Source organism: Chelonoidis abingdonii, chromosome 1 (assembly GCF_003597395.2).
Source record: "Chelonoidis abingdonii isolate Lonesome George chromosome 1, CheloAbing_2.0, whole genome shotgun sequence".
Classification (NCBI taxonomy): Eukaryota; Metazoa; Chordata; order Testudines; family Testudinidae; genus Chelonoidis; species Chelonoidis abingdonii.
This window is the reverse complement of record NC_133769.1, coordinates 244,775,613-244,799,526: the sequence shown is the minus strand read 5'-3', so window position 1 is coordinate 244,799,526 and position 23,914 is coordinate 244,775,613. Positions and strand designations below refer to the sequence as shown.

At 41.6% G+C, this 23,914-nt stretch overlaps 1 protein-coding gene across 1 annotated transcript in view; it reads left to right on the top strand.

Moving 5' to 3' along the window:
• Positions 1-9,714: 9,714 nt before the first annotated feature.
• Positions 9,715-23,914, top strand: part of LOC116820672 (granulocyte-macrophage colony-stimulating factor receptor subunit alpha-like) — a 124,064-nt gene continuing 109,864 nt past the window's right edge. Inside the window, exons 1-3 of the mRNA XM_075060771.1 lie at positions 9,715-9,879; positions 22,602-22,719; positions 22,908-23,041. Of these exons, the coding sequence (XP_074916872.1) occupies positions 22,635-22,719; positions 22,908-23,041 (219 nt within the window). The 5' untranslated portion in view covers positions 9,715-9,879; positions 22,602-22,634. The remainder of the gene's footprint in view (positions 9,880-22,601; positions 22,720-22,907; positions 23,042-23,914) is intronic.

Here is a 23,914-nt window from a genome sequence, read left to right as displayed (position 1 = left end):
ATTTGTGTGATGAAATAATAAAGAATGCAGGAATAAGAAACAACACTGACTTTACTGAGATAAAATGGGGGGGAGGCAGCCTCCAGCTGCTATGATATTCAAGGCAGGACTGAATCTCCAGGAAACAAAGCTTAAAGAAGGGAATGACCTCACCGAGGCCAGCCAGGAGCACTGATGGGATGATGACGATGGGTACCAGTCCTATTGCACCATCTGCTATCAGGAAGGGAAGGGAAGGGGATGCTGCTGTTTAGCGCTGCAGCATTGCGTCTGCCAGCAGCATCCAGTAGACATACGGTGACATTGAAAAAAGGCAAGAAACAATTTTTTTCCCTTTTCTTTCACGGTGGGGGGCAGGGCAGGGAAGAGATTGATGACATATACCCTGAACCACCTGGGACAAGGTTTTTGACCCTTCAGGCTTTGGGAGCTCAGCCAAGAATGCTCCTACCTTGCCCCTGCTCTCTGTCTGAGCCTTATCTCTCTCCAGTTCCTTCCCTTTCACCTTGCTCCTGACCATTGGCTACCAGTCCTGCTTCTGTCTTCTGACTCCAACTGTGGCTCAAGCCAGGGCTCTGGCATTTGGTATCTGATCCTGCCTCTGATCCTCAGCTTAGGTTCCTGGTCCTGGCTGTGCCTCTACTCTCTGACTCTGATCCCCACTTCAGTTCCCTGACCTGGACCCCTGCTCTGCCTGCTGGCCCTGACTCCTGCTCCGACCAGTAGGCCAGACTTCCTACGTCCTAGTTCCTAACCGAGCTTGGGCAGATGTACACACGTGCTAATGCTGCTCGAACTAGCATGCAAAAATTAGCAGTATACCCATAGCTGCGTGGGTCAGCCAGCCAAGTACAAGCCTCCTGACCCCCTAGATCTATACGTGGGCAGCTAGCCCGTGTTGCTAGGTGGTCACACTGCTATTTTTAGGCTCTAGCTTGAGTAGAGCTAGTGCATGTACATCTACCCGAGCTGGGAATTACACCTCCCCGCTGCTGTGTAGACATACTTTTAGTGGCACAGCATAGAATCTCACCCCATATTTTCATTTTTAAAGAGTCTCTAGGCCTTATATTTATGAAGATGACCTTCACAATGTGAACAGAAACAGGTGAGGCAATGTGTTCCTGATGAAGGACTTTTAGTTGTTTCAAAGGAGCCTAACTCTAAAGCCCAATGATGTTGATTGAAAGGGAAATGTTAACTATTTCACAGCTGAGCAAAATATGCAGCAAAAGAGGGATGATTGTGCAGATCTTCTAAACCAATCTACTGTGAATGGCACGTCACTTTAGCATCAAGAGTGAGAGCAGCCTGGATGATGAGCAGACCTAGAAGAATACTACCCTGAAGTAAAATCTTCAGAAAGTCTTAGCATCATGTGAAGTATTTTTTTTTAAAAACTAAAGCTGAAAAAAAGAAATCAGTCAAACAGTTTATGTTCATATCATTCAAAGAGTAGCTGGAGTTCTTACTACATGGAATTATCTTGTAAGAGAATAAACAGCACTTGTGCAATGTCGAGAGTTCTCAGAAACTTACATTGCACTTTTGATAGCACATATTGTTGAAGAGATCTTATGAAACAATGCAACTTGTTTTTCTCTGAACGATGCAAACTCAGCTAAGTGAACAGCTGCAGTCACATCTCTCTTCAGAGACTGAGTTTTATTGTAAAACAAGATTAGTGTGTTGGGTATGTTCAAATAACAGTAAACGTTCTAGTAGTGGACTGTCCACTGTGGCCTAAATGATGAAAAGTGATTTTGGTCACCCAACCTGAGATACCTTTTCACGGCCTGATTTTTCAGAAAGTGCGGAGTACACCCTGTGAAAATGTCCCAAACCACAGAAAAGCCACTTGTATTTGAAATGTCAAATTAATCCAAAAGCAGCCAATTTCCTAGGATTTTAAATACGGAATTCTCTAAAATTTAAGATAACGTGTTTCCTTTCTGCCCCTCAGTTGCCTGAGTGCTGTGACCATACACTCATGAGAGAGAAGATTCGGTCAGCAGTTTATCTGTCACCTCCATGCAGCAGATTTCCTGTTGTATGGGTCTTTGGAAAGCTACATGTGCCGTTCTGCACCCTTCCACATGCTGCTGGAGAATTAACTTCCCTTTTCCTTGTTGAGGTTTCCACCCTTAGAGCTGATTCAATAGAATAGTATTGGAGTGATAATTTGTAATATTCCTGTTGTTACTGGAAAGTCTTTGTAACATTAGTCCACCAAGAAGCATGCAAGTAAACACAGTGCCAACATATTTCTCATTTGAAAAATCACATTTTCTTTGATTCAATTTAATTATAATTCTCTGGGTGTTGATCAACTCACTGTTTTGGATTTTGCTTCCAGCAGCTGTTTGTTCAAACTCTGAGCTCAGGAACTGCCTTAATAGATATACTTAAAAGCTCTTCTTATTTTCCACACCATTCCACAGCAGTTATTATATCAATTCTGGGTGTGCACACTTGTCTCCTTGTTTCAGCAGTGCACGTCCTCACTAGGAGCACTTGTATTGATTGTGTTATCAGTGTGGGGCATTGTGGTATGGCTCCTGACAGTCAGTAACAGTTGACACAAGCAACGCGGTGTCGACACTGACACTGCATTAATCTGATTACATCCGTGACTCTATGCTGCTGAGGGAGGTGGTGTACTAACTCGCCATAGAGAGGCAGTTATATCAACAGGGCCCAAATTTAAGTGAAGACACTTTCATAGCTAGGTCAATGCAAGGCAGTTTATGTCGACCTAAATCCGTAGTGTAGAGCAGGCCTAAGTTATGTCTTTCTTTTTCATAAAGCAGCGTAGGCCCTTATTTGCACACAATCAGTTGCTCTGACATGTAGTGGAGGTGGATCCACAGTTTCCTTTTTCTGGGTCTTTTTTCTGGGTTTAAATGAGTCAGACTACATTTTAACCACTTCCTATTTTGTTTGACATGAAAAGTATGGTGAAACAGATATGTGGGTTCACAAAGAAGAAAAGATACTGATTGTTCCTCAATTAATATATATTTTTACTTCAGAAGAACAACATACCTATGCTAGTACATAGCAATCCCTTACCACAGAGGCAGAGGAACTAGGCATTGTGCCAACACATAGGAAGACCTGGTCCCTGCTCTAAAGAGCTTACAATTCTGCATCAACAGACACATACAAAATGATACTTCTTGCTAACAATGATAGTAGTTCAATTCATCAAAAGGAGGTTCTCCAAGTGTCAAGTGAATATGTAGTAGAACATATCAACAGTAATTGTCAGGACTACAGATTTAACAGTCTGAACAAACATAAATTAATTTATGGGAGAAAAGAAGTCATCCAGCTACAGGTTTGTTTGTTTGTTTATTTGTTTGTTTGTTTTTTGTGGTGTTAGATAAGTATCTATGTTTTTTTATCCATGGCACAATCTTTACAATGGTGGTTAAGCAATAACTTTCTCTTCTATATAGGTTTTGACACTGCGCTCACTGCCATGGTATCTGAGCATCTTCCAGTAGTACATTGACCAACATCTCTAAAATCTGTCATGCTTTGTTTGGTCTCTCATCTTCTCCCCATAGGGAGAAGCATATGCAGTGAAGTGTCTCGATTTAGCTCTATTGCGGGTGTTTTTGTTTTAAATCCACATGTTGCTATTTATTTATGTTAGAGAAGGCAAGATCAAAGAAATGCACCTTCCACTTGGGAAGGAAGATGGTAAGATTGGCGATTATCCTTATTTCTCAGGGTAGTTCATTCCAAAGCCTTGGACTGATCCACAAGAAATTTCTGTGTCCTACACAGACGAGCTTTACCTTGTGGTGGAAAGTCCCACTGGAATAGAGGTGCACAGATGTCAGCCACAGTCTTCATCCTGGAGCTTTAGATGACCTTTTAGATACCGTGGCCCCAGATCATGGAGTGCCTTAATGATAAGGCTCAAGACCTTCAACTTTATTCAAAATTCTATGGGAAGTCAGTGTAAAGACTGGAGGACAGGTTTGATGTGCTCGTGGTATCCTGTGTTGCTCAGAAGATGCACTGCAGCATTCTAGCTGAAGTTTCCTAAGCACTGGTGGCTTCATGCTCGGGTATATTGCATTTCTTTAATCTACATGAGAGGTGACAAAGATATGAATAACTGAAGCCAGGTGTTTGTCCACCAAGAGAGTTTGCTAGCCCTTTGAAGATGGTAGAAAGCATTACTTGCAGATGCTGCTTAGTGCCAGCAAGGAATCCAAGAGTACTAGACAACAGACTGAATTGATCAAAGAGATTGCATCATAGTTTCAAACTCTTCAAAATTCTTTCCTGTGCTCAGCAACATCACCTCTGTTTTGCTCAAATTCAGCTTCAGTCAGCTGTTCTTCACCCACGAGCTGATCTTGTCCAAGCGCTGAGCCATTGTAGATGGTAGTGGTGTGTTCAGATATAGTGAAGGTTAGGTAGAGCTAGGACGACCAGACAGTAAGTGTGAAGAATCAGGACAGGGTTGGGGGATAATAGGAGCCTATATAAGAAAAAGACCACAAAGTCGGGACTGTCCCTATAAAATCGGGACATCTGGTCACCCTAGATAGAGCTGTGTGTCATCTGCATAGTGCTGGGAGTTGAGTCCAACTACTGGCTGGATGTACATGTTGAAAATGACAAGGGGGAGAATTGATCCTTGTGGAATTCTGGAAATGAGAGGGCCTGTTGATGTTGTATTGTTTCCCATCACTACTCATTGGGTGCATCCCCCCAGGAAGGACTCAAACAATTTTAGTGCATTACCCTGGGCCCCTGCCATTTAGCTGAGGTAGGACAGCAGTATCTCAGTCAACAGTGCTGAATGCTACAGAGAAGTTCAGGGCGATGACAATGGATGTCTGTCCTCTATCCACCGACAACAGAAGATCACACAGCAATGCCACTGAAGTGATTTCAGTTCCATATTGTTCCCTGAATCCAGATTGTACCAGGTTTAAAATGTTAGTTTCAATTAGATGAGTTCGTAGTTGGCCTTTGGCTAGGGTCTCCATGAGCTTCTCAGAAGCAGGATGTTTGATACTGGGCAGTATTTGGCTAGAACTAATGCATCCAGGGTGGGCTTTTTCAGTGTTGGTTGGACTATTGTATGTTTGAAGAAGAAAGGGAAGATTCCTTCTGTAAACAATACATTATCTATTTCCATCAGGAGTAGCACCAGTTTTTCATGACTGTCCTTCACAAGCCAGGAAGGGCATGGGTCAGGTTCACAAGTCTTGGGTCAAGACTCCTCTAGGGTGTCCAGAACTTCTTGATGAGTGAATGTACTGAATTCTGGGAAGGCAGGAAGGCTGTGGTTGGCAGGTACAGATAAAGCAGATCTATGCTGTTTGAGAAGGCTTCCTAAATGTGCATAATCTTTTCAGCTAAGTTGGATAATAGTTCTTCAGAGCACTTGTGCTCAGTTTTGATGCAAGTTGTAGGTATACAGGATTGATGAAGAGGTTTACCATCCTTGGTAGCTCCTTGGGGCAAGTTTTGGCAGCTTCTGCAGAAGCTGAAAGGAAAATACTTTACTCTGTAAGACAGCCTCAGCATAGGCTTTGAAGAATTCATTATGTTTCATCCTTTTTATTTCAGCCTGTTTTTTTCCACTGCCATCAACACTGAAGTTTCCACCCCCCTCTTCATACAGTGCAGGGGGTCAGAAAACCTGGGAGAACTGTGTGGGCAATGGAGAGGAAGGGACCATTTGAAGACCAGTGCATCAGTGGCCGAGGTCAGTGAAGAATGTCAATGATTCACCAGGTCTTGGAGATCCAGTATACTGGGTACTTAATTTCTGATGAAGTCATGTATTGTTTATTATTGGCTGCAGATCTTGCTTTGTTCAGCCTCAGCTTTAGTTTGTGTTGCTTTGTGCTGTCTGCTTCTGACCTGTGCCTAGACAGTGATCCTGTGCATTGTATAGGTGTCAGATGTCTGGAAACTGGTTTCTGATGTCTGCTTTTCTATTTCTTTAGACAGGTCCTCCCACTTTCAACTGTGACAGGTGATGAAGTGGAGGAAAAGTTGTGCGGTTGCCAGATGCCATGGGAAAGGCAGGTCTATTGGATGCCTTTGGGGAGCTATAACCTGGTAAATCCCGGAAACAGGGAAAGTTGAGGCAGTGTGCTCCTGGGGTAGAGTTACTGTGCTGGAAGCATGGTGGCATAACAGCAATGGAAATAGTAATAATAGTGACTGTTGGTAACTTTCCTCTACATCTGAACTCTGAGATTCTGGAAGAGAGTCTCATTCCTTGTATTTGAAACCAAGATCTCTTGTGGCTTTCTGCTGCAACATCATGTGAAAGTTGGTCGACACACAAACTTGGCCTGAAATAACTGTCACCTTTAATTCACACCATTTGTTATTTCAGTGAGAGTCAGAATAAAAGTGGTATAGACTGAGAAGCAGCAAAAAGTCCTGTGGCACCTTAAAGACTAACAGACGTATTGGAGCATGAGCTTTCATGGGTGAATACCCACTTTGTCGGTTGCATGTAGTGGAAATTTCCAGGGACAGGTATATATATGCAAACAAGAAGCAGGCTAGAGATAACGAGGTTAGTTCAATCAGGGAGGATGAGGCCCTCTTCTAGCAGTTAGGTATGAACACGCAAGGCAGAGAGAACGCCTGTTTGTATGCTGGCAAGCCATTCACAGTCTTTGTTAACTTGAGCTGATGGTGTCAAATTTGCAGATGAACTGAACCTCGGAAGTCTATTTTCTGTTGAATCTGGTCCTGAAGTTTTTTAGCTCGCAGGAGGCTACCTTAATCTGCCTATTGTGGTGTCCCAGGGAAATGAAGGTGTTCTCCTACAGGTTTTGTATATTGCCATTCCTAATATCTGATTTGTGTCCATTTATCCTTTCCATAGAGACTGTCCAGTTTGGCTGATGAGTACATAGCAGAGGGGCATTGCTGGCATATGATGGCATATATTACATTGGTGGACAGTGCAGGTGAATGAATCGGTGATGATGTGCTAATCTGTTAGGTCCTGTGATGGGCTCGCTGGTGTACGCAGATATGTGGGCAGCAGTTGGCATCGAGGTTTGTTGCATGGAGTTAGGTTCCTGAGTTAGAGTTATTATAGTGCAGTGCAGTATGGTGAGAAATATGCCCAGGTTGACAGGTTGCTGTGGCAAGGATTGGCCTGCCACCAAAGGCCGTGTGAATGTGGGATCAAATGTCCAGGATGGGTTGTTAGAATCCCTATGATCGTTGGAGGGGTTTTAGCTGGGGGCTGTATGTGATGGCCAGTGGAGTCCTGTTGGTTTCTTTCTTGGGTTTGTCTTGCAGTAGGAGGCTTCTGGGTACACTAAGAATGAGAAGCAAAGTCAAAATAGGACACTTTTATTCCAAACTTTCACACAGACTTGCACCAAAATAATACAAGCTGAGAACTAAACCTGATTTAGTTCTTTAGGTGCAGATTGGTGTTTAAATAAGCCCCCAGGATATACACTTCTACCCGACATAACACAACCCAATATAACACAAATACGGATATAACGCGGTAAAGCAGTGCTCCAGGGGGTGGGGCTGTGCACTCCGGTGAATCAAAGCAAGTTCGATATAACACATTTTCACCTATAATGCGGTAAGATTTTTTGGCTCCTGAGGACAGTGTTATATTGAGGTAGAGGTGTACTTGTAGCTCCTGTTGTTAGGCTGTAGCTCAAGTGGTAATAGCTTGTACTGTGGTACTGAAAAATTAGTGTTCAGTCCTCATGATAATTTCTGAGAGGATGGTTGGTACATAATATAATTTGATATCCTCTTATTTCCAATTAAAAGAAAAAATACCTAGGAAGTTACATTAAAATACATTAAAAATGTTATTTAGGTTGGACAGTCAAGTACTTGAAAGTTAATAAATGCAAGATTTATGGTAGCCTGTGCAACCTGATTCTGCTCCCTTGTGTGTATGCATTATAATATTGTCTTTAGTTACATGTTCATATGCTACTTTTTTTTCCACAGAACCCCAGTCTTATTCAGGGCACAGAACTGACACACGCGAGGTCAAGTGGTTGATTTTGCAACTGAAATAACCTTCCTTTAATGTGTGGGGGGAGAGGGAGGCTAGTCTATGTATATATAGGAGCAGATTCTGATTTCAGTTATGCTGGTGTAAAACCAGAGTGAATCCATTCTGCAGTTACTCCAGATTTACTCCACATAAGATCAGAATCTGGTTCATGCAGTCTGTGAAAGACAGGATGAAATGATTTGAAAAAGAGAAAGAAAGAGGAGGTGAAAGAATCTTACTTTAGCAGCTACCATGATGAAGTTTGCTCAGTGAATAATATCCAGCAGGATCCTTGGCTGTGTTGTGCTGAAAGTGAGGAACTGAAACCCTGAAGAAGAGGAAACATCTGCTTGAATTTGTATAGAGGGAAAAGTTGCTGTTGAGAATCCAACTGTAGGAGATCCAAGCAGCCAAAAGCGTTGCAGGTTTGAGGAGATTGGTGTGTTTGTATTTTCTCCTGCTATTAGATATAACATGCAATGTAGGTATGTGAGTTATCTGTAAATATTTTTATTATTATGGTCATAGCCCCCAGGAAATTAAAGACTAAAAACCATATACAAACAAAATTAAGGTTGAGGAGACTTAGAAGTGACAAAAGCAGAGAAATGCAGAGATATGGTATACATTGTAAGCTCTTTGGGGCAGTGATGCTATTGTTGTTATTATATGTGTGTACAGCACCTGGCATAATAGGGCCTTGACTCCTGACTGAGGCCTCTACTTGCTATAATAATAAAATAATAGTAATAATTAATAATAAATAGGCTGTCCTCGACTCATTAATTTTGCCTGTAGTAAGCTTTGTAGAACACAAGTATGAAATATTATGAACTGTTCTAAATCCCCTGAAATGAATGGGCACTGAATGGAGAATAAAGATCGTATTTATGATCATACTCATGACAGTATATTTCAAATCAATTTTTTTCTCTTATTAAACTGAGTTTTATGATTATGAACAGATACAGCACACATCCTGAACTGTGGTGCAGCTCCTAATAAACCAATGTTCATTTTTACTTCTAGATATATGTGCAAGTTAGTATTTCAAGTTGTTGGGCCTGGTTCTCCTCATGTGTACACAGAAGAGTAATTCTATTCAGGAGTGACTCAAATGAAAGGTAATGCAATTTCACATGTGTGAAATCCATGTGAGAGGGGAAGCAGTTCCAGGGATGCATATTTAAAGTTCAGCCATCTATACTATTGTTTACTTGTTATCCAAGCAATATTTTTGATTTGATATGGTAATAGTAATAAATACTAATGTTTGTTTCACAGTACAGAGTAGATGTTTGTGCCTTGATCCCGTTACACACAATTATACCGCTGTGTTTGCATTGGTCCTGTCTGATAAGATACGTAGTGGAATAGAAAGCTCCTTTGGGGAGAAGAACTTACAGGCAAAGTATTGTTTGTGGAAGCAGGCTTATTTGTAGGAGATCAATTTTCTATAAGTATGCTTACATCTAATGGTAGACCCAAAGACACAAATTGACTGGATGAAATGGGAAGAGGGTGTCTTATTAATTAACTTGATGTTCATTTTGTGAGAAATTCTTTATATTCTGCAGATTCCCAGCACTGACTGCCAAGTCCAGGAAAAACCTTATATTCTGCAAACAAGGGGATTAAAGAAGTTCCGGAAATTGCAAAGGAAATGACCCAAAGAACTATTTCAATATCAGTCTTGCAACACTTGAATCAGATACTATGCAGTGATAAAGTATTGTTGCAGCAGTACAACAGCTGCAGGCTCAAGCATTTCAATCATCTCTGAGGCTCAGACCCAAGACCCTAAGTTAAACGAGATACCAACCTTTTGCAAGGAGGAGGTAAGCTAGTTTTTGTCTTTTTTTGTTTGTTTGTTTGGGGAGGGGTGATTGTTATTTTTATTTCTCAAGGCTCCTATGACATAACACAAACATTTGCAATGGAAAAAAGCCTATATTAGATTGAGTTCATCTACCTCCAAGTGCAGATTTGAGGACAGTCTTAGATAAAATTGTGATAACACATAATTATTTATGATTTATGATCTGAAGAATCATAAGGATACATATCTTAATGTGAGTAAAGTGAGTGATCAGATTCCCAGCACTGCCTGCCAGGTCCGGAAAAAACATTAGCAATATTTTCCATCATTCATTGGGTTGCTTTATTTTGTCTGACATCTATTTTGTGTATCCAGGAGAAATGTTGCTATCTCTTTCTTCTTTTAAAAAATAACTTAACTGGAAGCATTTGTATGTTGTCTTCTGTACAGGGGTTTGGGTTTGGTAAGTTGCAGATCGCTCCATAGAGTGAACCAATTCTAGGAATAGCATGAATTGAATGTACGTTCAATGACTGATATGTATCCTGGATTTTAATTTTATTTCAATACTTTAATAGTGAATGTTGCACATATATGGTGCTCTTAGAATCTCAATGCAATTTATAAGCATCCATTTATCCTCACAACACCTCTGTAAGGTAAGTATTATTATCCCTATTTTATAAATGGCATTTCTATTTGAGATGGAGAAGTCTGAATGCCATTGTACAAGGCACTGCTAAGCCCTCATTTGGAATTCTGTGTACAGTTCTGGTTACCCATGTTCAAGAAAGAGGAATTCAGCTGGAACAGGTGCAGATTTTATCTTAGAAGGAGAGACTCTAGTTGGCTTGTTTAGCCTATCAAAGCAAAGGCTAAGAGGGGATATGATTGTTTTCTGTAATTACTAGACATCAGTAAATTTGGCCTGGAAATTAGAAGCATTACAACTAGGCCTGTTGATTAATCACAGTTAACTCACATCATTAACTCAAAAAATTTAATCGAGATTAATATATTTTAAATGTGATTAATCACATTTTTAATCGCACTGTAAGATAGAAGAGTATCAATTGAAATTTATTAAATATTTGGAGGTTTTTCTACATTTATATATATATTGTTTCTGTGTTGTAATTGAAATAAACATGTATATTATATTTTATTATAAATATTTGCACTGTAAAAATGATAAACAAAAGAAATAGTATTTTTCAGTTCACCTCATACAAGTACTGTATTGCAATCTCTTTGTCATGAAAGTGCAACTTACAAATGTAGATTTTTTTTTGTTACATAACTACACTCAAAAACAAAACAATGTAAAACTTCAGAGCCTACAAGTCCACTCAGTCCTACTTCTTGTACAGGAGATAATGCTGCCCACTTCTTATTTACAATGTCACCAGAAAGTGAGAACCAGCATTTGTGTGGCACTTTTATAGCCAGCACTGCAAGGTATTTACGTGCCAGATATGCTAAACCAGTGGTCTCCAACCTTTTTATGCCCAAGAAGACTTTTGAATTTAAGGGCAACCCAGGATCTACTCCGCCACTTCCCCGAGGCCCTGCCTCTACCCCTAAAGCCCTGCCCTGCTCACTCCATCCCCCCCCATAGCTCGCTCTCCCCTCCCACACTGACTTTCACCAGGATAAGGTAGGGGGTTGGGGTGCAGGAGGGGATATGTGGTGCTGGATCTGGGTGGGGGGGTCAGGGCTGGGGCAGAGTGTTGGGGGTGCAGGAAGGAGTACAGGGTGCTGGCTCGGGGCAGGCCTCAGGGCTGGGGCTTGGGGTGCAGGAGGAGGTATGGGGTGCTGGTTTGGGGATGGGGCTCAGGGCTTCAGGTTGGGCTGCAGTCTCCTGCCGTGCAGCACTCACCTCTGGCAGCTCCCAGTTGGCGGCACAGTGTGGCTGTCACTAAGGCAGGCTTCCTGCCTAGCCCGGGCCCATGCCATTCCTGGAAGGGGCCTATGCGCCCCTGCAGCCCCTGGGGGAAGATGGAGGGCACGTGGCCCTATGTGCTGCCCCTCTCTGCAAGCACCACCCCTGCAGCTCCCATTGGCCACAGCTCCCATTGCCTGGCTCATGGGAGCAGCAGAGGCAGTGCCTGCAGGCAGAAACAGTGCGCAGTGGGAAACCCCTGTCCCCGGGGTCACGCTGGCTGCTTCCAGGAGCTGCATGGGGCCAAGGCAGGCAATTAATTGTGTGATTAATCATGCTTAATTTTTTAATCATTTCACAGCGCCTAATTATAACCATCAGAAGATAGCAGTTCTGGAACAGCGTCTCAATAAGAGTAGTGGGGGCAAGAAACCTGAATGGTTTCAAAATGGAGTTTATTAATGGGATTATAGGCCGGGGCTGCCTGTGATAGCAGCAGACTGCACTTGATGACGCAGGAGGTCCCTTCCAGGTCTATGTTTTTATAGTCTTTTATATGTGTAAAAGAGGCACGAGTGACTTGCCCAAGGTTGCACAGCTGGTCAGTGGCAGACCTAGGAATTAGAATCTAAAAGTAGGTCTTCCATCCCTTTCTCTCTCCACAGATGGCGCTCTCTCATTAAAGACCTAATAGAAATGAGTTTGTTGATATTTGCTCCCATATGAAAGCCAAGCTGATCCTACTTACCCAGTGATAGTGGCCACAGTAATGTTAGTCCTCATTACTTGAAAGTTGTATATAGGGCTATTGAAATCAGTTAATCACTATTTTATAATCTCACCAAAGGAGAACCAGAATCAATCTGTGGAAAATGAACACATCGATTCCAGCAGGACGGCACCTATTAAGAACTAACGTTTCCAAGATCCTTTCCCATCTTAGCCTGGGTCTTGAGGGGAAGCTGAGATAGATTTGAATTATTATTTCCATGTCACTGCATCCACCCCATCCCTTTCACTCTACCAATAATACTTGTCTCAATACGCTGTTTGGACACTTTTCCCACAAGCATCTCCACATTTTCCTCTATGCCTTTCCCTAAACATGGAACACCTTTTCTTACCTGATCCTTTTCATACTGAAGTCCCTCCTGAAGACCCACTTCTATTGTAGTCCCGACAAGAAACTAACCAGCTGATTGTGGCAAGGTTGGAAGTTACCTGGGAAAAGTCGATATATTTTATACTAGTTTAAAAAAACCCAAACCTTGTTTTAACAAGAGTGCCCAATCAGAACATGGCTAATTACCACCTCACCACACTGCTTGTGTGGCGTACATCCTTCCCCTACCCTCCATCTTGCTGTTTGGTCCTCTTTGTACTGTCTGCTTCAGAATGTAAGTTCTCCTTTTGCTTAGCACATTGTGGGTGCTTCTGAAAACATATAAATAATAATAGTAATAGGGCTTGTCTAACTTAAAATGCTGCAGCAGCACAGCTGACCACTGCAGCTGGGTCGCTGTAGCACTTCAGTGAAGAGTCTACCTACACCAACAGGAAGGGCTCTCTCATTAGCATAGGTATTCACCTCCCCGTAGCTAGGCTGATAGGAGAATTCCCCCATTGGCCTAGCACTGTCTACACTGGGGGTTAGGTCGGTTTGACGGCATCGCTTCTGGATATGGATTTTTCACACTGTTGAGCGAAGTTGTTCTACTGGTCTAATTTCCTAATATAGATCAGGCCATCGTCACAGAAGGTAACATATAAATGCAAGGTTACAAAGAAGGCAGTATGTACATTAGGAATGCAGTGCAAGTCCATAGCTCTTCCATTTATTGGTGCATTTTATTTATTTTGATTTAAATGTTTCAAAGGCCTCTCCCCAGCTCTGGGTCACCTGGAGGTTATTTAAAACAACAGTCCATCCAAAGAAGAATCACACAAGGAGCAAACCATAGTCCACACATCACAAAATGAAATTATATACAAAGGTATATCCCACCCACAACCCCCATCCCATTCTAACCTTATACCCTCCTGAAAGCCCCAGTAGACTGATGGCCTTTGCAGCAGATCCTAACAGTCAACAGCCTCAAGACTGGAGCTGGGTGAAATTTTTCAGTCAAAACTTTTATTTGATGAAAACTGCAGATTTGGTCAAAATGAAACGTTCAGCTTTGGGTCAAGTGAAATATTTCATGTAACCTGAAATTATTATTTATTTTTTGATTCCCCAAACATTTCAAAAAGATCGTTTTGGCTTGACTCATGATGATTTGATTTGATTCTTTGAAATTGCCAGTGAACTTTCCACTCAGCCTATCAGCAGAACAAGGGAAACAATTGCCAGAGCCAAGAGGCTCTCACTGAAAATTCCCTCCAGCAGCTCGCTCTAGTTTACCCTGAGGGGGTTCCAGCTAGTCATGCCTCTGCTGACAATATTAACTGGGGAGGGAAGTGCTCTATTTCAGGCAGACTCTAGAGATGCCAGTGCTACACCAATAACGGCCAGTTAGTTATAAAGGAGCCCTATTTACACTAGTATTGTACCAATAGCTGACTCAAAGTGATGCAAGGCCTTGCTCCTCACCTTGAGCAGACTGTAAAAGGGGTCATGATACTTGTAAGGTTGCTAAGGCGAAACAGGGACTTTTTGTGGCCCTTTAGTCACCCCATAATATATTATTTTAAAAAAGAAGAACTGAACTTTTAAAGGCCCCAGGATTACTCCAGTGAATTCCGAACATGTCCTGATCCTGAGAGTGGAGTTTACTCTTTGTTCAGGGGTGGGGCAAAGTCCATTCTGCAGTGCTGCCTGTTAACGTTTCCAACAGCAGCATCATAAAAACATTCACTGTGCTTGCAAAATCATGGCTAGCATCATGGTGGATGAGCTAAGCAAAGGGAGAGTGAGATTTTGAAAGTAGGAGAGGAATGACAAGGGGGAACAAAGAGGAATAAAAACAGAGTGAAAAGAAACAAGAAATTAGGGAAGGAAGGGAAAGAGGGCCTGAGTGGGATGCAGATGAGCAAGAGAGTGATGGTTAGGAAGAGCTGAGAAGAGGGACCAACAGTATCTAAGATTCCTGAGCACATCATTGGAGAGAGATAGAAAACATCTTGTGTGTCAAATTTTCACAACTTTCTGATCAGCTCTATCACTCTGTGTGATTTGTACTGAAGCTTTAGCAAACTCTCATCCCAGCAGCTGTGTCCATATTGTTGCCACATAATGATATCATGAGAATGATTCTGCAGTGTTTAAAAAGAGATGGTCTCTGCAATGGTCTGTCTGCACTGCAATAACAGTATATCTTGGCTGTCCCAACCTGGGTTTAACATGGCTTTGAAGAACAGTGGGTATGAAACTACTCTCCCTGAAATGCAGGGTGCCCTATGGAAATGTTTAAGGTTCTAATCTAGCTTGAGGATATGGCTATGGTTCTGTCTGCACTACAAAATTGTAATGAGTTGTAACCCGTTGTCATGGATCTGCAGGGACTGTGCTATGTCCCAGACTTGAAGTAGTCTCCTGGGAGTACCTCTTCAATGCCCCATACCCCCAAGGAGTCCCGCTTTTCCTCCAGGATAGGCCGCACAGCCTCAACACCTCTGAGACCAGACCTTCAGGCTCCACTCCTCCCGTTTCTCACCATGAGCTCTGAACAGAGAGTCTGACTAAGGTAGACATCTGTTGAGAGACATTTTACCCTCTTCAGGGATCAATGTTCTTCATTAACTATTTACAACACACCAGGCATCCTTTCTAAAAAGGGATGAGTTTTAAAAGTCAACTGAAAAACAGTGTTGGGAAGTCCTTAGGCTAGCAAAGAGAGACAAAGGTAAGACAGAGTTCATGCTGGCCTAAGCCAGGGCCCTGAGTCCTGAATTGCTTCTGTGTGTCTGAACCTTGTCCTAACACAATCTCCTATCACATCTCATCTTCGATCTCTGGATACAGACATGCTTGTTCACATGTTCAGTTTGCCAGAACCAGTGTTAATTTTCAGACGCCGGGGTTCCTGTTCTCTTTTCTGGGTCCTCCATTGGTATGTGTTGATTCCAACCAGCCCTTGATGGTGCATTCATACTACCACAGACAGTTAGGTGACCCAAACACCTCAGACCTCCTGCTCAGTTCCAGGGACATATTTTAACCTTTCTGTCTCAGTGCAAGAGGTGCTTCCAGAGTATTCTCACTTTCATCACATTTCTCCTGAAATGGCTGTAAATCGTACTGTAGAAAGGCCTTTAGAAAAACAATTCACAGAATAAAAAACTCATATTTCCGTTCCCTTGATTTTGTGATGATTAACCTCCCCTGAGAGCAATTAAAATATTGTGTAAAGGAAGAACTTTTCTCATCATGTCGAAAAAAATCCAGTAATTAGTGTTGTTTCTTTGTACTATAATTGTTTTTCTAAGGAGAAAATCTCCTTTAACAGCACAACAGATACAGAAAGAAAGAAAATATTTCTCCTACAACAGTGATACTCAGACTTCACTGGTTCAGGAGCCAAATTAGTGATCAACATTACCCAAAAAGCCACAGTTGTGTGAATTCATTGTTTCATTTACTGTAGTACAATATATTCATATTTAAACAGTATGTCTGGGGAAATATATAGAAAGATATAAAAATCACAGCAAAATGACTGACCAAGTATTATTTTATCAAATGCAATTGGTTAATAATATAGTAAAAGTATTCGGATTGGTTAATAACTTAGATTGGTTAATAATTAAGTCACATCGTGTTTTAATATCATACGCTGCAGAGACACGCAGGAGACACATTAAAGAGCCACTACTGCTTGCAAGCCTCAGTCTGAGTATCGGTGTCTTTGAGGAAATTCAGTTTCCCCCGAGAAGAGTGAAATAATGGAGCAATTGTTTAGTGTTCCACAATTAGCCACTCTGAACTAAATTCAGATGCGAGTCTAACTGACTCTTAGGGAGTCTAAGCAGGTGTAACGTAGGTCTGATCAGTGTTGTTACACAAACTTAGACTTTCACCTACTTGCCAACATGTTATTTACACTCTTATACATTCCCTCTCAATCTGGCCCACTGAGTCTAAGGCATTAAAGTCTTAGCATGAACTTAATTTCATTGAGGCTATTCATGCAGGTGAAGTTAAGTGGATGTGTGAATCTTTGCAGGATCAAAGCCATAGCAAGAGTAGAAGAGGAGTCAGAAGAGAGAAATAACAGAATAATGAGTGGATGAAAGAAGGCTGTAAATAAGTGGAGGTGTGATCTATTCCTACCCTCCTATTAAAGTGCAAAAATAACTCTCAAAATTAAACAGTCTGGAGAACAGAGCAAAAGTTCTCTCTCTCTCACTCTCTCTCTCTTTTTCTTTCTTTTTTTTTTAAACTAAATTTAGACCAGAACTTAAATCTGAAATCCAAATCCAGCTTACATCCAGCAACCCCATTAAAACATAAACCTCCAAACCTCAAAATGTATTACTTACTGGATATCAGGCAAAATAGCTACTTGTCATTTACCAGTAGTTACTTAGAATTAATCAGAATGGTTTAATATTTGTTCAAAATTACTCCGTTTCTAAATACTTACTCCCAGCAAACTTATTACTTAGCATCTGTTAGTGATTGCCTGGAATCATTTAATCACTAATAAATGACAAGAAAATAGTTTTACTGAGGATTAGTAATATAAACCTAAGTCATTTCTAACAGATATTGAGTAACTCCAGGTAATTTTTGTTGGGAAGTTACCTAGTGATTTTTAAGTAGTGAATTCTGATTTGTACTAAAGCAATCACTTCCTGCAAATATCAAAAATGATTAAGTGAACACAAGTAAGAAAAACTTCATAAAGAAAAGGAATTTTGTAGGACCTCAGAGTACAGAGGCAATGCGGTGCCCTGGGCCACAATTGGGAGAGGTGTAGAGGGAAGACTTCTTGTTAGAGGGCGGCCTGCAGAAGGTGCAGAAAGGGAAGATCCCACGTTAGGCTGTAGTCTCCGCTTTGCCTGAACCCTTAAACAGGGAATTGCAAGGATATAGCTCTGTGCATCCTGATCCTGGTTGCTGCAAGGGGCTCAATGCAAGAGGTGCTTTTAGAGATAACTCTGGCTGTCTTTGCACTGGGCAGGTCTATGTAAGAGATGTATAAAAAATCATGCTGCGCCAAGTGGCCCCAAGAAGCTGTTCTGGTAGCTAGAAATCAAAGAGGCTAGTCAAAAAGTCCCTAAAGTCACAAGTGAAAGAAAATCCTAGATCTAGAATGGAGTTATTTACTTAACAAAGACAAAGAGACCCTGATAGTCTAAAGAAAAAAGAAAACAGGTAGATAAAAGAAAAAATAGGCAAGATACAATATTATTTCTCCACACAAATTCCTTCAAAAAAGAAAACACCAAATAAGTCAGTTGAAGTAGTATTAAACTACGACAGTAAAAAGTAAAGGTACTAAGTGGGCTAAGTTTGATTTTAAATAGCAGTTGGTAAAGACTTTAAAAAAATAGAAATAAATTACATGTGTAAAGCAGGGGTCGTTGAATGAATTTGTGGTCCATTGAACTAGCAGGGAAAGGAATGATTAAGGAGAAAAGGGCATGCAAAGAACAAAATGTTCTTTGCATCACTCTTCACCAGAAAGGATCATGAGGGACATTACTCTTTGCAGTAAAAAGAGGTAGTGAAAGAGACTGAGTAAAAAGATGTGCTGGAACAAATTGATAAAGTAAGAGCAATAAGTCATCAGATGAAAAGGACACACCAAAGAAGAATGAAGTGGCTAGGAGGCTAATAATATGCAATCGCTCATTAAAACTCTGCTCTAAATAATAGTACTAAGGGAGATATAAGGAATTAGAAATTGGGAAATCTCACTTCAGTCTCAGGTAAATACATTAAACTGCAATAAAAAAACAGAATTAAATAGACTGTATGAAAAGGTTCAAAGGACAAGCTTCTAAAAGAAAATCATGCCGTCTCTGATTACTAAACGTTTCAGCATGTCAACAGAAGTAAAAAGAAAACAGATGTGTAATAACATTGGACCTTCAAAAACCTGTACAAAGTCCTCTCGCAAAACTCTAAAAGTAACTAAAGTGTCCAAGGTGAGGATTGATTCCTGATCAGAACCAAAGCAGAGACAGTAGGAAAACACGTCGACAGGTTACATTACATACTCGCCTAGTATTCTTTAATATGTTTAAAACATTCTGAAAAGGATGATGAAGAGGAGGTGACCACATTTGAAAGTGGCCCAAAATTCTTAGGTAAGTCAGGACAAGAGAAGGGTCAGAACCTTCTGTCAGAGACGGACTGTCAGAGACATCAGGGCAGCAGATCAAGCACTCACAAATGCAAGACATGCACATTGGAAGGAATATGATCTCATTTCCTCATTCTGAGTTCGAAATTAACTGTAACCACTGTGGATAGTCTTTGACCAAATGCGCAATGTCAAAAAAGAAACCAAATGTAAGGACGTAAAAGAAGGAAAGAAAATGCTACTGAAATATAATATTAATAACATCAATATATGCTTCTACTTGGAATACTAGTGTCAGTTCCAATCAACTCTCTGAAAAGAAATCGACCGATTCAAAAGAATTCAAAATAAGTCGAGGCCACGAAAAGATTCCGCATAGAAGATTGAAAAGACTAGAATGTTTACAAGTAGTACAGTAAGGAATAAGGGTATAGAATAATAATGGCATCAGAACAGATCAATGTTAAAGGTGTCATGGATAATTCCCACTCTGGAACTTAGCGCACAAGAGGATACTTGGTACGACGGCATGAATTTCCCTCTAACTTGCATTACCTGCTAGAACTGGTAGCTGCCAAACCAGGAATTTCCCAGTGCTGGTACGCTCTGGTCCCCCAACCTGCCGGGACCCCAGGAACCCAGCCTACTGGTATTAAACAAGGAGTAAATCCCTATTCCCCACCATTGCTCTTCTCCAGGCTTCCCCTGCTGTTACCTGGAGATTTCCTGTATCAATCAACTTGAATCTAAAACGAGGAGGAAATTTCACCTCCTCGCTTCCTTCCCCTCCAGGTACTCCCCCTGAAGAGAAAATATCTCGACACAGAGAAATTAAGCTTCTCCTTCCTTCCCTCCTTCTCCCACCAATTCCCTGTTGGATCGACCCCGCTCGGGGCTCACCCAGAATAAAAAAAAGAAATCAAGGTTCTAAACAAAAAGCTTTTAATTAAGAAAAAAACAGTAAAATTATCTTCTTGTAATTAAAATGGATTAGTACAGGGTTTTTCAGCTATGAACGACCTGGGAAACACCAGCCTAAGTATACATACATAAATAATCCTTTCAGCAAATAACATCTCATTATACCCTCCAGCCAATGCACATTCAAATAGAAACGAAATACTTAAAAAAAATAACTCGCCTTACTACCTAAGTATTCTCACTTATTTAAATTTAACACCTGTATTTAGAGAAAACCTGGTTGTATGTAGTCCCTTCAGAAACCAAGACACACAAAATTCTAAACGCACACACAAACTCCTCCCTCAAGATGAAAAAGATCCAGTCCCCTGATTGGTCCTCTGGTCAGGTGACAGCCAGGCTTACTGAACTTGTTAACCCTTTACAGTCAAAAGAGATATAAAGAACTTCTGTTCTATTAACTCCTACTATCTGTTTATGACAGAGGGCTTTCCCTTCACCCTATGCCCTGGTTCTTGTCATGCAGACAGAAAGCAGAAGACAGAAGTCCCAAGTACAGGCAATTTAATGTTTATTGAGGTTAGTTCCAAGCAAGCATATATACCACAACTCTGATGCCACAGTCTTGTTTTCCAGTGTCCCCTTCCCAGCTCTGATGCTGCAGAACTTTGCTATGTCCCTCTTCCCACCTCCACTCCCTAGTCCCTATTCCTTCTTCTTAGCAGGCTCAAACATACCTGCAATATATGCCCACAGTCCCACCTCTTACAATTTATGGTCATCTTCTGTTTTGGAGGGATGTGGGTCTGGGTCTTGGTCCCATGGGAGGCGTAAGGATTGAGGTATTGTTCTGGCCAAGGCCAGGCCTTTCTTTGGCTTTTAATGTGTCTTATGCCTGGCCATCCTTGCTCCTCCCAACTGGTTGCTTGACTTTGGCTTGAGAGGGGGCCCAGGCAGCCTTCCAGCATATGCCATATATTACACTCCCACCATACCCTGTAAGACTTTAGTTCCATCTCTTATCTCTTTCACTCTATCTAACTGACAGCAGATGTAACACACAGTGTCTGTCTTTTGTTTACACATATTAGTATAGGATATAAGAGTATCAAAGTCAAACCCCAAATTCTATCTCAGGCTGACAAACAAGCCTATATGCTAACACTTAACTTTTATCTAAATGCTTTTAATCAATAGCTCTCAGAAGGTTTTACAAAGGAAATAAGCAGATGGTCCTGGTTGCCATAATATCTGAGCACCTCACAATCATTAATGTATTTATCCTCAGCACACCCCAGTGAACAGCGCAGTGCTGTTATCCGCTTTGTACAGAAGGGGAACTGAGGGAGAGAGGACCAGAACCACAAAAGGATTTAGGCATCTAACTCCCACTTTAGGAGTCTAAGTCCAAAATTTAGGCACCACAGAAATCCTCAATACCGCTACTCAGCTGCCACCTAACTTTGTAGATGCCTAAAATTGTTCAGTGCCAAAATTTCTGCTGTTAAAGTCCCCAAGGTGTCTACATTTCTATCTCTGGCTCTGCACATCGCTGCCTCAATACTGATGGCCAGCGCCTATCTCATGCCTGCATAATCCTCAAACCAGGTGAAACTAGGCATTGTCCCACCTACTTCACCTGTGGGGCCCAATCCAGTAGGCTTTAAGCCATACAGAGAAGCCAAGGGAGGAAGGAGGCAGCAGTGGCCTTCCTTGTAACCTTTAGTCCACTAGTTAGAACACTCACCTGGGATGTGGAAAATGCTGGTTCCATTTCCACCCTTAGAAAAGAACTGCTTTGAACCTGGGCTTTCCATCCCTCAGATGCATCCCCCAATCACTCGACTATGGGATAGTATCCTGTGAGGCTCTCTCAATCCCTCTTGTTAAAGCTGTTGCACTTTATATTTCATAATTAAAAAATGAAATAGACACTGAGTGAGAGAGTTTGTGACTGACTCTACAGTCCACTGATTAGGGCAGTCAGAGGAGAGGTGGGAAACCCAAAGTCAAATCTCTTCTCCACAGCAGGCAGAGGGAAGAACTGAAAGGGGGTCTCCCACCTGAGTGTCTTAACCACAGGGCTAAAGGTTATAAAGCTACCACCACCTCTATTTTGTGTAGAATTAGGAGGGTACTTCTGCCATTCTTGCAAACAGCAGCTTAGGTTCCTGACTCCAGGAGAAGGGTACATGGCTGCACATCCCAAGCAGAGATAGGTGCTTCCCTCCAGCCTAGATTTAGGCACCTAACTCCCTGAAAGGGGCAGGACACATCCCTCTCCTCTGCATCTGCTATTGGACAGCTTGGTTCCTAGCATGCAGACTTTCATGGATCCCATTCTTAGGCAGCTGGCTTCTTCATGCATTGTACAGAGAGCTTAGGTGCCTAACCCAGGGTTTGTGAATTCTACTGAGTGACGAAGCACCACAATGCGTGTGCGCCTTGGGGCTAGAAGGCCTAAGCAACCAGCCCAAAGTCAAAGTGACAAAGATGGGGCTTGAACCCTAGTCTCCCAAGTACCAGCACAATGCCTTAGCTACTGGGCCTTGTTGCTGGTGCATATGTGTGATATATTTAGCTGATTCTAGTGACTAATAAAAACAGTCTTTGATTCTGTCCTTAAAAGAAATCAAGCTTTACAGAAACCTAAGTGTGCTTTGGCATTTGTTTCTTCTCTTGTAGGTTTCATTTCTGTCTATTTCCAAGGACAAGAGGATGGCTGCCACTCTAGGACTTATTTCCATGCTTTGTTGTGTCATGTTATTTCCTAGGCTGCATGCTGTCATTTTGTATACAGAGTGTAAGTATAATACTTTAATTGAGATAATCTAAAGGACAGGGTTTAATTCATCTCACTCACCTGGACATTTGCCCATCCAGTTATGCTATGTGGTGTCATAGCAGGCCTGCTTAATACTAGCCTCTGCACCTGAAAACTTTTTAAAATCTTATTGCATCCTTTCTGATATTAACTCATAAAACTTTCAGCAAACTCATCATCCTCACCCATTGCCAACTTGACGCTGAATCCTGAAAAACTAAAGCTAACCTGGGACAGCAGTGTCACTGTTACTGAATACACCTGTTCTATGGAAGTAGGCCAGAGAGTCATACGGAAAATGGTAAGTTTTCTATTTACTTATTAACAGAATAATTAACTGTACTTTTTTTTCCTTTTATTTACTCCATCTATTGACAAGACATATAAACCATCTCCTCCGATATAATGCACTCCTCAGGAGTCAAAAATCTTACTGTGTTATAGGTGAAACCTCATTATATCGGGGTGGAGGTGTATGTATCACTTGTAGAATTATAAAAACCTAGAAAATGACAATATGTTTCCAGAGTTCTTGGGGACTTTTATTACGTATATTACGGCAGGTTCAATTCCCAGTGAGGTATAGCATCTGAAGGAACCAACTAGAAATACCCTTTAGTCCAACGTCATTCAATATTTTTATCAATGATCTGGTAAAAACTGTTGGAATAGTAAATAATAAGGGTAGGTCAGTTATACAGAGAGATGTAGATAACTGGGGGAAGTGGGATCATTTGAACAACATGCTTTTTAATGCAACATAATGCAAGGTTATACACCTAGGTCACACTTACAGAATGAGGGACTCTATCCTAGAAAACAGTGACTCTGAAAAGGATATTGGGTTAATGTTAAAAACCAGTTGCCAGTGCAACACTGTGCCACAGGTATGTCTACACAGCAACAGAGAGGTGCAATTCCCAGTACAGGTACATATTCACACCCTAGCTCTGCTTGTGCTAATGCCTAAGAATAGCAGTCTGGCTTTGGCAGCATAGGTGACATATTGGGCTAGGCACGCAAATACAATCCTGCCCAGTCTCCAGCCAGCTGGACTGACCCATTGTCCATGCAAGCACAGCCCCACTGCTATTCGTAGATGCTAGCTTGAGCAGAGATAGCATGAGTATAATTTCCAGCATGGGCAGACAAACTTCCCAGCTGCTGTGTAGAC